At 23.6% G+C, this 14,161-nt stretch overlaps 1 protein-coding gene across 1 annotated transcript in view; it reads left to right on the forward strand.

The window, feature by feature from the left end:
• The window catches only part of LOC129613611 (uncharacterized), a 46,140-nt gene extending 33,393 nt beyond the window's left edge, over nt 1-12,747 (forward strand). The window contains exons 3-6 of the mRNA XM_055527741.1: nt 6,864-7,008; nt 7,118-7,659; nt 9,258-9,460; nt 12,336-12,747. Coding sequence (XP_055383716.1) covers nt 6,864-7,008; nt 7,118-7,659; nt 9,258-9,460; nt 12,336-12,602 — 1,157 coding nt within the window. The 3' untranslated portion in view covers nt 12,603-12,747. The remainder of the gene's footprint in view (nt 1-6,863; nt 7,009-7,117; nt 7,660-9,257; nt 9,461-12,335) is intronic.
• The last annotated feature ends 1,414 nt before the right edge of the window (nt 12,748-14,161 follow it).

Here is a 14,161-nt window from a genome sequence, read left to right on the forward strand (position 1 = left end):
AATTCGTTATTATATTTGTAAAGTCTGAATTAAAAAAATATATGTATTATAGTGGGTCAAACTTATTGTTTCTAAAATAGCACATTTCTCTTCAAGAATTCAAGTCTTGAATTTGTATGGCAACGATTACTGTTACCTTTTTATCTGTTAAGTAATGTGTAGTTAACGTATTCGAGACATATCCGATTTGCCGTGTAAAAGAAAAATTGCTCTGAAAATTAGCGAACGAAGAACATGTTCAAAATAACAGATCACTTTTTAAAAGTTAATTCGCAAACCTGACGTTTGTTTTATGATAGAAAAAAAGTAAGTTCTGAGTTTCTAACCTTTTGATACGTTGAGAGGTTATTGAGAAATTTCGCCTATGATAATTAATGTGTTTACCAGGATCTATTTGAGTATTGAAATTTCATTCTATCGTAACAGTATAAAAGTTACATAAGCGGATTGTCAACCTGAAAGACAGTAAAACTTATTGAAGGAAAATTTTTCGGGAAAACGTGCTAAAAATGTTCATACAATAAGAATTACGAATATGACTTACAAATTTTTTTTCAACATATGTATCTTATAATAAAGTTGTAATACAATTTTATAGCTACATACATAAATTGAAATTGTATAAAAGATTACAATTTATTGAAAATTACACTTTTTGTGTATGTGAACTAGAGCAATAATATTAGAACAATTACTGTTCATATGAAGTTGAAAACTTGACGTACAGTGTTTGCTGATATGTTCACCTAGTTGTAGATATACATAAGTATGTATGTATGTAAGTAGTTCATTCAAGCAGGAATATTTCATAAAGATATTTTTCATTTTTTTTTTAATATCTATATTTTTTTTACGTGAGAAGATCACGTACAATAAGATGCTTATACATTTTAAATGGAATATTATTTTAGTAATTCAGAGGTGATAAAAATCAAACAAAAGAATCACATATTAAGGTACAATAATATTTTTTTCTCTAACAAATTGTTTAGATATACGTTACACGAATTATTAATATTTATTATTTTTTTTTAAGGAAAAATGCTGGTTAATCTAAGATAAAAGATAACTGGGTATACTAGTAATATTTGCAATGTTTACAATAATGTAATGCGATAGATTAATTATATGTAGAGTAAACACATAATTAAATAAAAAGTAAATGTATATATACTGATTTAGAGATAGGAAGGATTTTATATTAAAAATAATTATTACTTTGGTGTTAATTTAATATTATCTTAATCTTTATAATTATGCAGTAATTCATATTAAAAATTTCGTCTTGTAATTTTTCAAGGCAATTAGTTACTATCGAAATGGACCGTGTATGAAGAATTTGTTTAAACTTTTAATTGATAAAATTCAATCTCAGATTACTCAGAATATTCTATTTAATTCTTTATAATTTCTCAAAGATTTTTAGATATTCTTATACCATTTATTAACTTTAATAATTGCATGATGTTTTGTAAGAATTGAAATTAATCTTACCGGTGTATTAATTAATCATTCACATAATATATTAATTATTACCTGTGTATGTGTGTTAAAATAAAAAATAGCAATTATATAATGTTATTTATTTTAATTTAAACGTAAACAATTATGTTTTGAGTAAATTATGTTAATTATTACGGACTATATTGCAGTATAAAATTATTGCTTTCTTATATCCACTCATCAAAAGTATATTAAAAATTATATTAAAAAATGTACTTTTCAATTATAATTATTGTTATACCAAATATTTACATAGTTGCACATACATATGTTCATAATATGCATAACAAACAATAAAATTTTTTATAATACACGAAATGAAATGCACGATACAATATTAATATTAACAATAATTATTATAAAGAATGGATTAAGAGCTTTGATACAAATTACATTAAATTGACCAGGAGTGGACTCAGGATTCGAGTAAACAATATTTGAATTATTTTATTTTAATAATTGTAATTTTTTAATTCGATTTTCTCAAATCACTTTCGTTTTATCAAATATTATTTATTATTAATTATAGTTTATAACAATAAAGATTTACTGCTTAATAATAATCAGAGCAAATATAATATTATTTTTTCCAAAAACAATTTAATTCGTATCTCTCTCCAATGTTAAAATAAAGAGAATTTTATTTAATTTTAAAAGTATTAGTTTTTATTTTGAAGTTCCGTTCATACTTTTTAAGAGTCATTGTTTACCCTTTACTTTACCATTTCTTTTGGTATGAAATTTACATTTGCATACGATTTAAATTTTATCATTAAAATGAATGAAAGAAGAGAGAAAAAAAAGTTGAAAAAATCAAGAGAAAACCTATTAAATTTTTTAAAATATTTAATTTTTCAGATTCAACATAATTTTTTAAAATTTAAGAGAACAAGAGATTGAGAATTGAATAATTTATAACACTGATTTTGAAAAATTTATTGAGTTTCAACGAAAAATCGACGAAGTATTGAAGTTATAATCAAAAAATAAAAGAAAAAATTTTCAATAACATAATTAAATTTTTTGTCAAGAGTGTTTGGAAGTACATATGTAAGTTTTTTTCTTATCCATTGTTGTCAAACAAATTGCGTTATAACAAAATTATGAATACCTATCTGCCTTAATTTTTTGATATTAGTTAACAGGTAATTTTATTATCTATTATTATTAACTTATTATTTATTTACCCAGATTTTCAGTATTTTCCCCTTACAGAAAAATACGTCTTGTTTCTAGACAAGAAAAATTATTTTCTATTGTCAATTTTAAATTTACACTTTTTGATATGTGCATATGTAATTATTTATAAAAATCTTAAATAAAATAGTTCCTAATCACTAAAATATAACAAACAAACACTCATAACTTTTCCATGCCTTCATCTTTTTATACTCCTCGCATTTTTGACATACTCGTATCCTTGCACATCAATAAATTTTTCAATTTGAATTACAATTAATTTATTTAAAGCTCGTATCAGTGAAATAAAAAATTAATAAATTTTATTCACTTTACTGACATTTAATTAACAATAAATATTAGAAGAATTTGAATTATGTGAGCGAGTTTCACTTTAATTGCGTACACATGTCCACATACATACATACATTATGTATGTATAGTGCGTATGAATAAAATTTAAAGCGGAATTTCATGAAAGGGAAAGAAAATGTGTTTTGTAAAACGTTTGTGTATAACCAATGGCGGCACGCTGATTAATTTTAAATTACATGGTTATTGCAGCATGGAATGGTGTAAAATGTTTTATTATATATTTTATAATAGAAAATATTTTAATAGATTTCCCCACACGCAATGCATTTTTTATTGATCTGAATTATTTTTTTCTCCAATCTTGCAAGTGTCATTTTCTTTTGATTTAATTACATTTTATGTATGTACGTATGTTGCTGCTTGGTTGATTTTATTAATTATTTCTTTTTATAAGCTAACAAAAGTAAATTTTGTAAAATAGCTGTTATACACATGTAACCTGTCTACATTATGTACGTTATATGGCAACTGAATAATATAAACACGAAATTTCTACAGTGTAGAACTAGCTTTATTTTTATTCAGTAAAGTCAACGTAATATCGTAAGGTTCTAGTTTGTGCAGCTAAAAATTTTGCTAGCAATTTTACTTATCCTATTAGTATACTTTTGCCGTATGTAAAATCTTACAAAGGATTGGCTTTATAGAACTCTTGAAATAATTTCGCTAACAAAATAAACAATCACACTACTTCAATTTCCCCCGCAATAAATGAAACTATACTTCTGTTTTTCTCGTTCTTCTTTCGCTTTTTTATACAGTGAAGAAATATTATTGTATTCATTTATATAACAGATGCTCTTCCAATACTAATTTTAATTATATCGTTCTTTTGATTTATTATTATATAATTTTGTTATTTATTTGAAGTGTGGTTAGATTCCGAAATTTATGCTTCATTTAATATTCAAATTACGACACCGTAAATAAAATAATAAATAAGAAATAATTGTGATCAGTGTTTAAAATATGAACAATTTTTCTAAGACTTCATTTTGTTTATTGAATTATTTTAACAGTTAGATTTAGTTTATTCTATTTCCTTTGATTTGGATTTTGTTTTTGTTCTCTCTTAATATGATTGCTCAATATCGTTGCAAATTTGTAAATATTGTAGAGAAAAATGACTTCAAATTTTCTGCTATTCGCTTTTTCAATTAATAAATTCGATATAGTCTGTGGAAAATTATTATTTTGTTGTAATAGATCCGTTATTAGATAATGACTAAGTAAAAAAAAATAAAATTTGTTTATATGCCCACGAAGTTTTAACAGAAAATTTGATTTCAATTTTTTCTATATATGTACATGTGTTGCCAAACGGTATAGATGAAACAGTTATCTCACTGAAATTTAAAATGATCATGAATATCCGAATTTAGGTAGAGTTTTTGAACTAGTTCATTATAAACTCGTTTAAACTTAAGAAGGTTGCAAAAGTTAGCACTAAATTGATATTATTAAAGGAAAGCAGAACAATAATCACCTCATTATCTCATTAAGCAGCACGATCATAATTTCTTAATAGAATCCAACTATGTACTAATAATTTTAAACGCAACATTTTCTATTTTGTTGAAGTAACAAAGTTTAACAAAAAAAATGCTCTCAGGTCAATTAATATTGAGTATCATACACTTTCATACAACTTTATTATAGCAAGAAAACATTGTCTTTAAAGGGTGCATTGAAAAAAAAAACAAAACGGAAATTGGATGAAATCTTTAAAATCTCTTACAAAATATAGGACACAACAGAAAGGTGTGGCATGTATTTGCAATTGGAGTGAAATTTTAAATGAAGTTGAAAAAAATTTCCGGCAATGAATGCAATTTATTGTTGTTAATGGATTTAAAAAACAAACTAGCTGCAAAAATATATTTAAAATAAATATTATATATTCATATTGAGAGTTTCTTGTAATAAATAATTTAGTTGAAACTTTTAAGGAATGAAAAACTTGAGATGGTTTTAATCAAATTTTGTAGTGTAGACTCAACCTATAAAGTGGGGTTTCGAATCTAAAAATTTCATAGTGCTGGCATGAACGAGTTCATATCGAAATTTGAGTTTCGAACCCGGGACCATAGGAAAAGTATAATAGCATCTTTAAATTTTAGCCAACGAACCTTGTAGTAGCACAAAATTTTGTTAGAAAAATGTTCAATAAATGTGCTTTCGAAAATATTTTCTAGGTTTTTTCTGCCATTTAGGCACATTTAGCTGGCGTGGAAAGGAATTTATGTTCCATTTCTTAAAATTTTGTTCACTACTATTAATTAGTTGTAATGTAGATAACATTAATTTTTACGTAAACAGAAATAATAAAAATTCTCATTTAATTTACCTATTACTATATAAGAGGAGTGTCAAAATTAGGACAACAAAAAATTAAGGCAAATTTCTTTTATTTCTAAAGAAAATCTTCTATATTCCTTGTAAAGTTGGATTGCAAGATACTCTTAAGAAGAAATAAATTTAAAAATGCATCCGTTTTTTAAAATTAAATCAAAAAAAGAAAAGAAAAACTTGCTTTTCTATACCGCAACTAATGAAGTCTCATAATGGAAATAGTGAAATTATTTTTCTACACTTTTTTGGAATTTTTGATTGGTTTTTACATTAAGATTTACACCTTTATACACCATCTGGTATAACAAAATGTACACATTTATGGTTAATATATATATACACATATATATGCACATATTTAAAATATTTAATTTAATTTATTTAACATGAAAAATATATGGTAACTGCAGATGATATTGGATTTTAATGAATTTTAACAAGTCAAAATTGTTTGATGCGCATTTTTCCCGCATAGCGATTTTTCCTTTCAATGCAAAGATTTTTTCTATATTTCTTTTTATTTCTTAATTCCTGAGAAAATTATAATTATTTTCGCTATTTATGGTAAAAATTTCCATTTTTTATTGTAAATTTTATATCTTAGTTGTTAAAATAAAATAAAAAGAGATTCATCACTCATTATAAATTCAATAAAATAATTTTCTTAATAATTTCGTTTAATAAATTCAATTTAATAAGAAAAATGAGAAAAGATTAAAATATTAACAAACCAACCAACTTCCACGATCCATTTATGAATTAATATTTGTGATTTTTAGTGTTTAAAAAGTATAGTTTTTATTTAAAATATCAACATTTTCATATCAAGATAGTGAGTAAATTCTATTTAACTTTGACAATCATAAAGCGAACTACAATCATAACTACAATCAAAGACGAGCTTCAAAACTTAAACCGCAGCTTAAAAAAAAAATTCGCTTTAATTCATTCGCATGTAGGTGAATTAAATAAAGATACAATTTTAAAGCAGCACTTTAAAATTGTTTTATTTTCCAGTTTTGAATCTGTTTGCTGTCAAAATATACGCCTTGAAGATAAATTTAAGTCGTCGTTGTCAAAATTTCGGAGGTTTTTAAACATTTTTTGTTGGGATTTGTTATTTGTTAATATAATGGTAGTTTTTTAGGTTCTGAAATTTAAAGTGGATCTAGAAAGATTGACAAAGATCAATTGCAATGTAAACGTTAATTCTCATTAATCTTCATCAATTGCAATCATGATTGTCAATCTTTAATTGACATGTAAACGCTTCTTTAAATGGTTTCTGACCCAAATTTAATTACAGTAAGTGTGAACACTTCTTTTTTAAAAAGAAAAGAAACACGGTAACACTTACATGAATTTTTAACGCCTCATCTTAACAAAGCAAATAAATACAAAATATTCATATGATTTAAAATTTGAAGTTTTTTAATTATTTTTTTTTTAAATAGCTGAAGCTGATCGTGAATTGAACACCACTTTGTTGCAACGAGGATTTAGTTCATCTGATGTTAAAGAGAAACCATCTACAATATTGAAGAAAATAGAAATCGGAACAAATTTTATCCAAAATTTTGTTGAACAAACTGCAGATGTGTAAGTACCAACCTATTAAAAGTCGTAAACCAACCTATAAACGTAAATTGAGCCCATTTATAGAAACAAGAAAAAGAATTTGAAAAATTCTTATAAACCTTCTTTGTAGTGTGATGGGTCGTGAAAGAAATGATTACGATGATGAAGAGGATGATGATGACGATGATGAAGATGAAAATGATGACGATGATGATGATGTAGAAGAAAATGTTATAAATAAAAATTCAAAAACAAAAACTGATAATAAAAATCAAATACAAAAAAAACAAGCCGAAGAATTAAAAAAAAAAGGACAAATTAGTCATCTTCAACCAGCTTTAGTTTTAGTACAGTCACAAAAACCACAACATGGAATAAGTTTAGGTGGTCACGGTGGTGGTGGTCATGGCGGTCATGGCGGTGGTCATCTTAGTAATCTTATTGGTCATAAAATTGGACATAAATTGAAGAAGAAGAAGAAACGACCGTTCGGTGGACATGGAGGATTATTAGGTGGTGGTCATGGCGGCAGTTTAATGTCTTTTTTCCATCAAAATAGTGAAATTGGCACAAGTGCACTAAGTTTTCTTGAGGATCTTCTGGATTCAGGTGTTAGCGGAATACCGCATACTCATGGGCTGAGTTCTATTAATAATGGTAGAAGTATAGGAGGTGTGTTCGGTGTGGATTTTGCGCTTTTTAATTTAATATTTCTTTTTTGGCATTAATCACTTTTTTCATTTTTACACTACACATTTTAATTTTCATTTTATTTTAATTTTCTTATTTTTTTTTTTTTTGATTTTTATTAAGTGCAGATATTAGAATGCTTTGGTTACAATTACAGAACCAAAGAAAAATCGAAGTGATTTTGTAGTCTTTGATTCACACTCTGATTTTTTGAAGTGCTTATCGTTTTCTGATAATTTTTCGTATTCCAGGATTAAAACGCATTTCGTTATCGATTTTTAAGCTAAATCACTTATAATGATATTGAAAAATTTAAAGAAGTGAATACTTTAAAAAAGTAAATTTAATCTGTTTTTCAAAATTGTCTCATCTTGAATTCTTATCCGTTATGTTAAAAATATTTGAACAATTATTTAACCAATTTCAACCATCAAAAGCACATTTTCGTTAAAAATTAAAAAATTAGAAGAGTTGAACAAAAAACTTAAATTTCAAGTAAATTGTAGTTGAGCTTTTAAATTTAATTTTCGATTTCTAAAAAAAATTCAATGGTTTGTGGCTAAGATAATATTGAAAAAAAAAAATTCGATTTCAACTTTCTTTCAAAGCTTTTCTGCACTTAAACTCACCACGAATTATTTTTTGTTTTAATTTTTGTTTTCTTACTTTAAATTTTAGAAAACCAACCGTTGTTTAATAATAATTTTTTTTTTCTCATTTAGATCATATTTTGGCTTTAAATGTTTTTCATTAAAAAAAATTTGTTTTTGGCATTTTAACAGCTTTAACAGTGTGTATTTTTTTAAACTAATATTATTTAATATTTTAATTATAGAAAATTATGAAGATTTATACAAAATTTATAATTGGAGAGTTCAATTATAATGCAAAAAAAAAAAAAAGGATTGATATAACATTGGCTTTAGTGTTTGTGTGTTGAAATTTTCGAAGACGTTATTTTGACGTTTGGTTTTATATTTAATTTTTTGTTTTTATATTTTGTTTTTTATTTTTATGCAAAATTTTTACACAATTTAAGTTTATAAAAATTTTTTTCTTTTTGTTTTTGCGAAAAAAAAGTGCAAATATTGACAAATAATTCTAAAATGAAAATTTTTTCGTTTTAATTCGAAAACACGAAAAACTGACAGCTAAAACCAATACACGTCATTGTTCATTTCGTGTTCGAACTCGTACTTTTCTTCAATGATGAAGATTTTGCCGTTCATTCGATGAAAGTTTTGACTAAATTTTAAAATTAATTTTAAATCTAGATTTATTCGTTTACCTCGTGACTAAGTAATTTATTCGTTTGGTAATAACAAACACTAGAATTTCTGCAATCTAGAATTATTTGGAATTTTAATTAATTTTTGATAAATAATCAATGCGCTTTAAAAAAAAACAAAAGGAATAAATAAAATAAACTAAAATACATTCACAATAAAATCAAAATTCAAAAAATTTATTAAATTTATTTAAAATTAAAAAAAAATTATATTTTCTAATCAATTTTATCCTTTTCTCTTTTAATAAATATTTCATATTTTATGAAAAACAAATAAAAAAAAAAAATATAGTGGGTCGCGGTAAAAAGAAGAAGAAGAAGGCTCTTATGAAACTTATGTTAATCGGAACAATTATCAAAGGGAAAATTGAATTGTTATTGAAAATTTTATCAGCTCATTTACAAGTTAAATTCTTTGCGATTGCATTAGTTGGTTTAATTATAAATATAGCTAGATTTTGGATTGATATTAGAAGAGGTGGTGTACCACAAAAGGTATGAATATTATTTAATAATTTTATATAAAACAAAAAAAAAAAATATTGATTTAATTTTCAGAAATAGTTCTCTAATTCTTTAATTTTGTTTTTCACTTCTCTGTTCCCCCTCTCACCTGAATAATAATTCTATATTTTATTGTACATTTATTTAAAAAAAAAATATAATATAAATTTTTATTAATTTTTTAATGTAAATTATGTACAATTGGTCTTCAATTATTTAAAATTAATGTTAATAATTTTATTTTTAAAATTTCTTTATATTTTAATCTCAAACATGTTGGTTTGTCAACATATTTCTCTTTTTTATAAAAACAAATTTAATATTAATTATAAAAATTTAATAATATTAATTAACTGCTAATTTAAATGTTTTATTAAAAAAAAATTATTAATTATTTGCACCATTTTCAGCACGTTATATATGACTGAATTATTATATGAATTAATAAGTTTCCTATGTGTAATATGTTGTAAGAAACTAAAAATGTTATTTTTGTTTATTTTTATTTAAGTGTTTACACGAATTTTTTGTAAAAAAAAAAGTATTTAATTTTGGATTGGAAAATGATTTTTTTTTTTTTTGAAAATTTAATCGCGTTTTAATCTTAAATTAACAAAAATTCTATAATTTTTAAAAAGTCATTATAGATTTTTAATTTTATTTTTATAGGATGATTTCGAAACAAATTGCATTTTTTTTTCTTTTAAAACAAATTTTGGAACTAGGTCTTCGGAACATTATTCTCTTTTGAATTCATTTATAATTCCGATTATGTGTGTTTTTTGTCACTATTTCTCAAACTTCTTGTTGTAAATATACAAAATATTTTTCTGACCCTTTCCCACACCTTTCAATCTATTTAATTATTTTAATTAATAATTTGCACTAATAATCGTCTATAAAACAAAATTAAAACTAATTTTTAAATTATTTTATTGTTTACCTTTCCCACTATGCTTTATTAAAAGAAATTCGGTTAAACATTATGATATTAGGGGGCAAACTATTTGATAAGAAATTCTTCATATAAAATTTAATGAGATTATATAAACGGGGTTAGCTTTAGCAACCTAACATTAACATTTTCTTCAATTCTTATTTCTTTTCTTTTAAAACTCCTTCAAACTACCAAGCGTGACCAAAAACATATTGTTTTTAAATATTATTATTATTAAAAATCTACATTAAGCCGCATGGTGTTGGAAATTCGGCTACAAAAGTTTTACAAGTGTAATTATTCTGTTTCATCTCGCAGTCTAGCATTATTGTAAATGAGCATTTAATATAAATTAACCAATTTATTATTGCTGAATAATTAATTTATTTGTGATTAAATTTATATGTTTTGCTTATGTTTTTAAGAGGCTCCATTAAAATTAAAAATAAATTTCAATGCATTACAAATTTTATTTTACAGGATGATGATTACATTGAATTCGACAATCATAATTTTATTAAAATTGACAATCTTGAAAATGCTCAAGATAGATTATTGAATGTTGTATCTGCAACTGGTCTAACACAAAGTGCATTTCAAGAAAATAATTCAATTTTTGGTTCATTCATTTTACCTGCTCTTCTACATAATGGAATTCTTAAAGTTCCTATAACGCATTATGTTAGAAATAATACATAAATGTTTTCTAAAATAAATTTAATTTGAAAAAATTTTACTAATTTCCTGACATGTATGAATCATTTTAATTTTATTGTTATGTTATTAACAGCCTCATTCAAAGTAATTTTGTTAAAAATTTATTAAAAAGATCATTTGCAGCTTTTATTTGTGTGTAACAACATAAGTTTCTGTATATTTCTGTGTTCTTTTAATTCAAAATTTTCTCAGCTCTTTTATGAGCACTTGACGTAATTCCTTTTGTAAGCTTCAATTATCAACTCTTTAAAAGTGAATTATTCCTGATTTTCTTGCTTTGGTACTTGTGTTTACATGCTTTTAAAAAAAGGTTCATGTAAAGTTTCTTTAATAATTAGAGTAACTTGAATATTTTTGATAACAATAATAGTTTCTACTAACTCTTTAATAAATTAAAATTTAATAAATAAAATAGAGTAATTATGTAAAGTAATTTCCTAATAAATATAGGGCGAATAGCTTTATTATTGTTACAATTTCATTCCATTCTCAATTGCATATTTTATTCTGCATTTTTGTATAAATCAAAAAATTTTTATTTCTTTTAATTGATATTATAAACTTGCATTTATTTTGTTTGATTTTACCTTTGGTACAATTTGAATATCCTGGAGTGGTTTTATAACGCAAACACCTTTTATACCCTGGAGTATGGTTTCGTTTGTTTTTAACTTAAAATAATAAGTGAATTGAATACCTTAACAAATTTTTGCAGTGCAAACCATGTCGTTATCAAATCTTATATACCAAGCATCCCTATAATTAGATTTTTAAGATTGTCTCTTCCCCCCCTGCATCACCTTTAATTCATCTACATGTTGTTTAATTTTTTGTTTCAATTTTTGATTTTGCTTGTTATTAATTTTCAATTTTTCATTTTTCTAAATAACAAAAATTTTATTATTATTTTATTTTAACTGGTTTGACATTATGACAACTGACATTTATTAACTAAAGAAATTAAAAACACAAACACTTCAAATACATTATATAACATAATACAGCTAACATAAGAAACGTAACAATTATAAACTTATATAATGACATGTTCTTATATTTACACATCCTTACACACACACACACAAAACAAAAACATTTTATACAATACACAACACTATATGGTGTCTTTGGTCTGCTGTCTATTTCTTTTTAATTTCAAAGAATAAATCTCTCTAATGGCAGGTTATCTATTATGAACATGCACATCATCAGCATCATTACGAAGATCATGGTAATATTGCATCTGGCGATGATTGGACAGCTGGTACCGGACCATCATCAAATTCTGGATATTGGAAACGTTCACTTGGTGAAAAAAAACGTGAAGCAAAATCATTCCCACCATCTGAAGAGAATAGTAGCACAAGTTATGGTAACAGTCCAGTATATACTAATAATGCTGAACATTTTTCAGCTGGAGCATATAATTCCGATCCATCATATCTTGCATATTCAAGTCAATTGCCAAGTTATTATTAAAAAAAAAAAAATTGGAACGAAATGCAGTTTCAAAACAAAAAAACAAAGACAACACATACAAACATACCAATTACATATTACACAAAACATATACAAAAACACATATACAAATATTAATTTTTAATTAAATAATTATTATTTATATATTTTTTATTATTACGGTAGTTTAAAAATATAAAGGTTAAATTTTGGAAGGCTAAAAATTTTAACATTAACAACATTTTACAAATTTTTATAATAATATTAAAAAAAAATTAAAAATCACTGAAATAGTGGCATATAACCAAAAAAAAATTTAAATGAAAGTTATTAAAAATTTTAGAGCTTCTAAAAGTAAAAAAATAAACAAATTTTAAATTTATTAACAAAATTGTACAAAAAAATTAAAAATTACTTTTCTGTTTTAGGTAAAATTTAATTAATTAGGTTAAAAATTAAAATATAAAATTATTATTTTGTAAAATGCAATTTGTATTCCGGCTAGATATACTAAAGTAATTGAATAGTTTAAAAAAATTAAATTTGCTTAAAAAATTGGAAGATTACAATTGAGCTCAAACAGAAATATTGAATGTCATCAGTTATTTTACCATTTTACAATTCGACTTAGCGTAATGGATGTCAATTGCATATACACTATGGTATTCGTTTAAGGGCTTGAAATAAACAATCATGATATATGAATACAAAAACCGCTGTATTGCCCATTCGGGTTTTGTGTGCTTTGCTAAAGTCGTACGTTCATTAATGAGATAATCAATTTTTCTAATTTTTAACAAAGTGAAAATTTATTAACTGATAATTTAGCCAATCAAACCAAATTTCATGATTACGGTTCCTCTATTTTTATTGTTACAATATTATTTTGTTCTAAGATTTTAAAATCAGTAAATATTTTGGAATAATATTGAAATTTCATTCAAATTTAAAATGGATGTTAGTGTCTGTGTATGTAAAAAAATTAAAAAATTCCTTTACAAAGCAAATTTAATTAATTATTAAAGAACAAAAGTTATTTTCTTTATTATGAAATGATTAAATTATAATTCTTATAATATAAAATCAACAACCAATATTGAAACTAGTCTTTAGAAATCAAAAGGTCTAAAAAAAATAATAATGAAGAAATCGACTTTTGTTCCAGAAAGTTTATTATTTGTAGCTGAAAAATAAATTAAAATTTTAAGTTAAATTTAAATTTTTATTTATTTATTTATTTATTTATTTATTTACTATATTTAAATTACATCGCATATATTTTAATTAATTTATAATTGAAAACAAAATTTAATTTATATATTTATGTTTATTTTTTCATTGATAAATTATTTATGTTAATTTGTACATTATGGATTTGAAATTAAAACTTCTAATACATTCTGTATGAAATTAGAATAAAATTAAAGTATTTAAATATTTATTTATTAAATTAATTTTTGTATTAATTTAAAAAAAAATTAAATATTATTTAAAAATTAAAATAAATTTCTTTTGTAAATTATTATTGTTAAATAATAAAAAAAAAGCATTACAGTTTATTATACATAAATTTTTTAATT

The sequence above is a fragment of the Condylostylus longicornis genome, unplaced genomic scaffold (assembly GCF_029603195.1).
Source record: "Condylostylus longicornis isolate FDR11 unplaced genomic scaffold, ASM2960319v2 ptg000084l, whole genome shotgun sequence".
NCBI lineage: Eukaryota > Metazoa > Arthropoda > Insecta > Diptera > Dolichopodidae > Condylostylus > Condylostylus longicornis.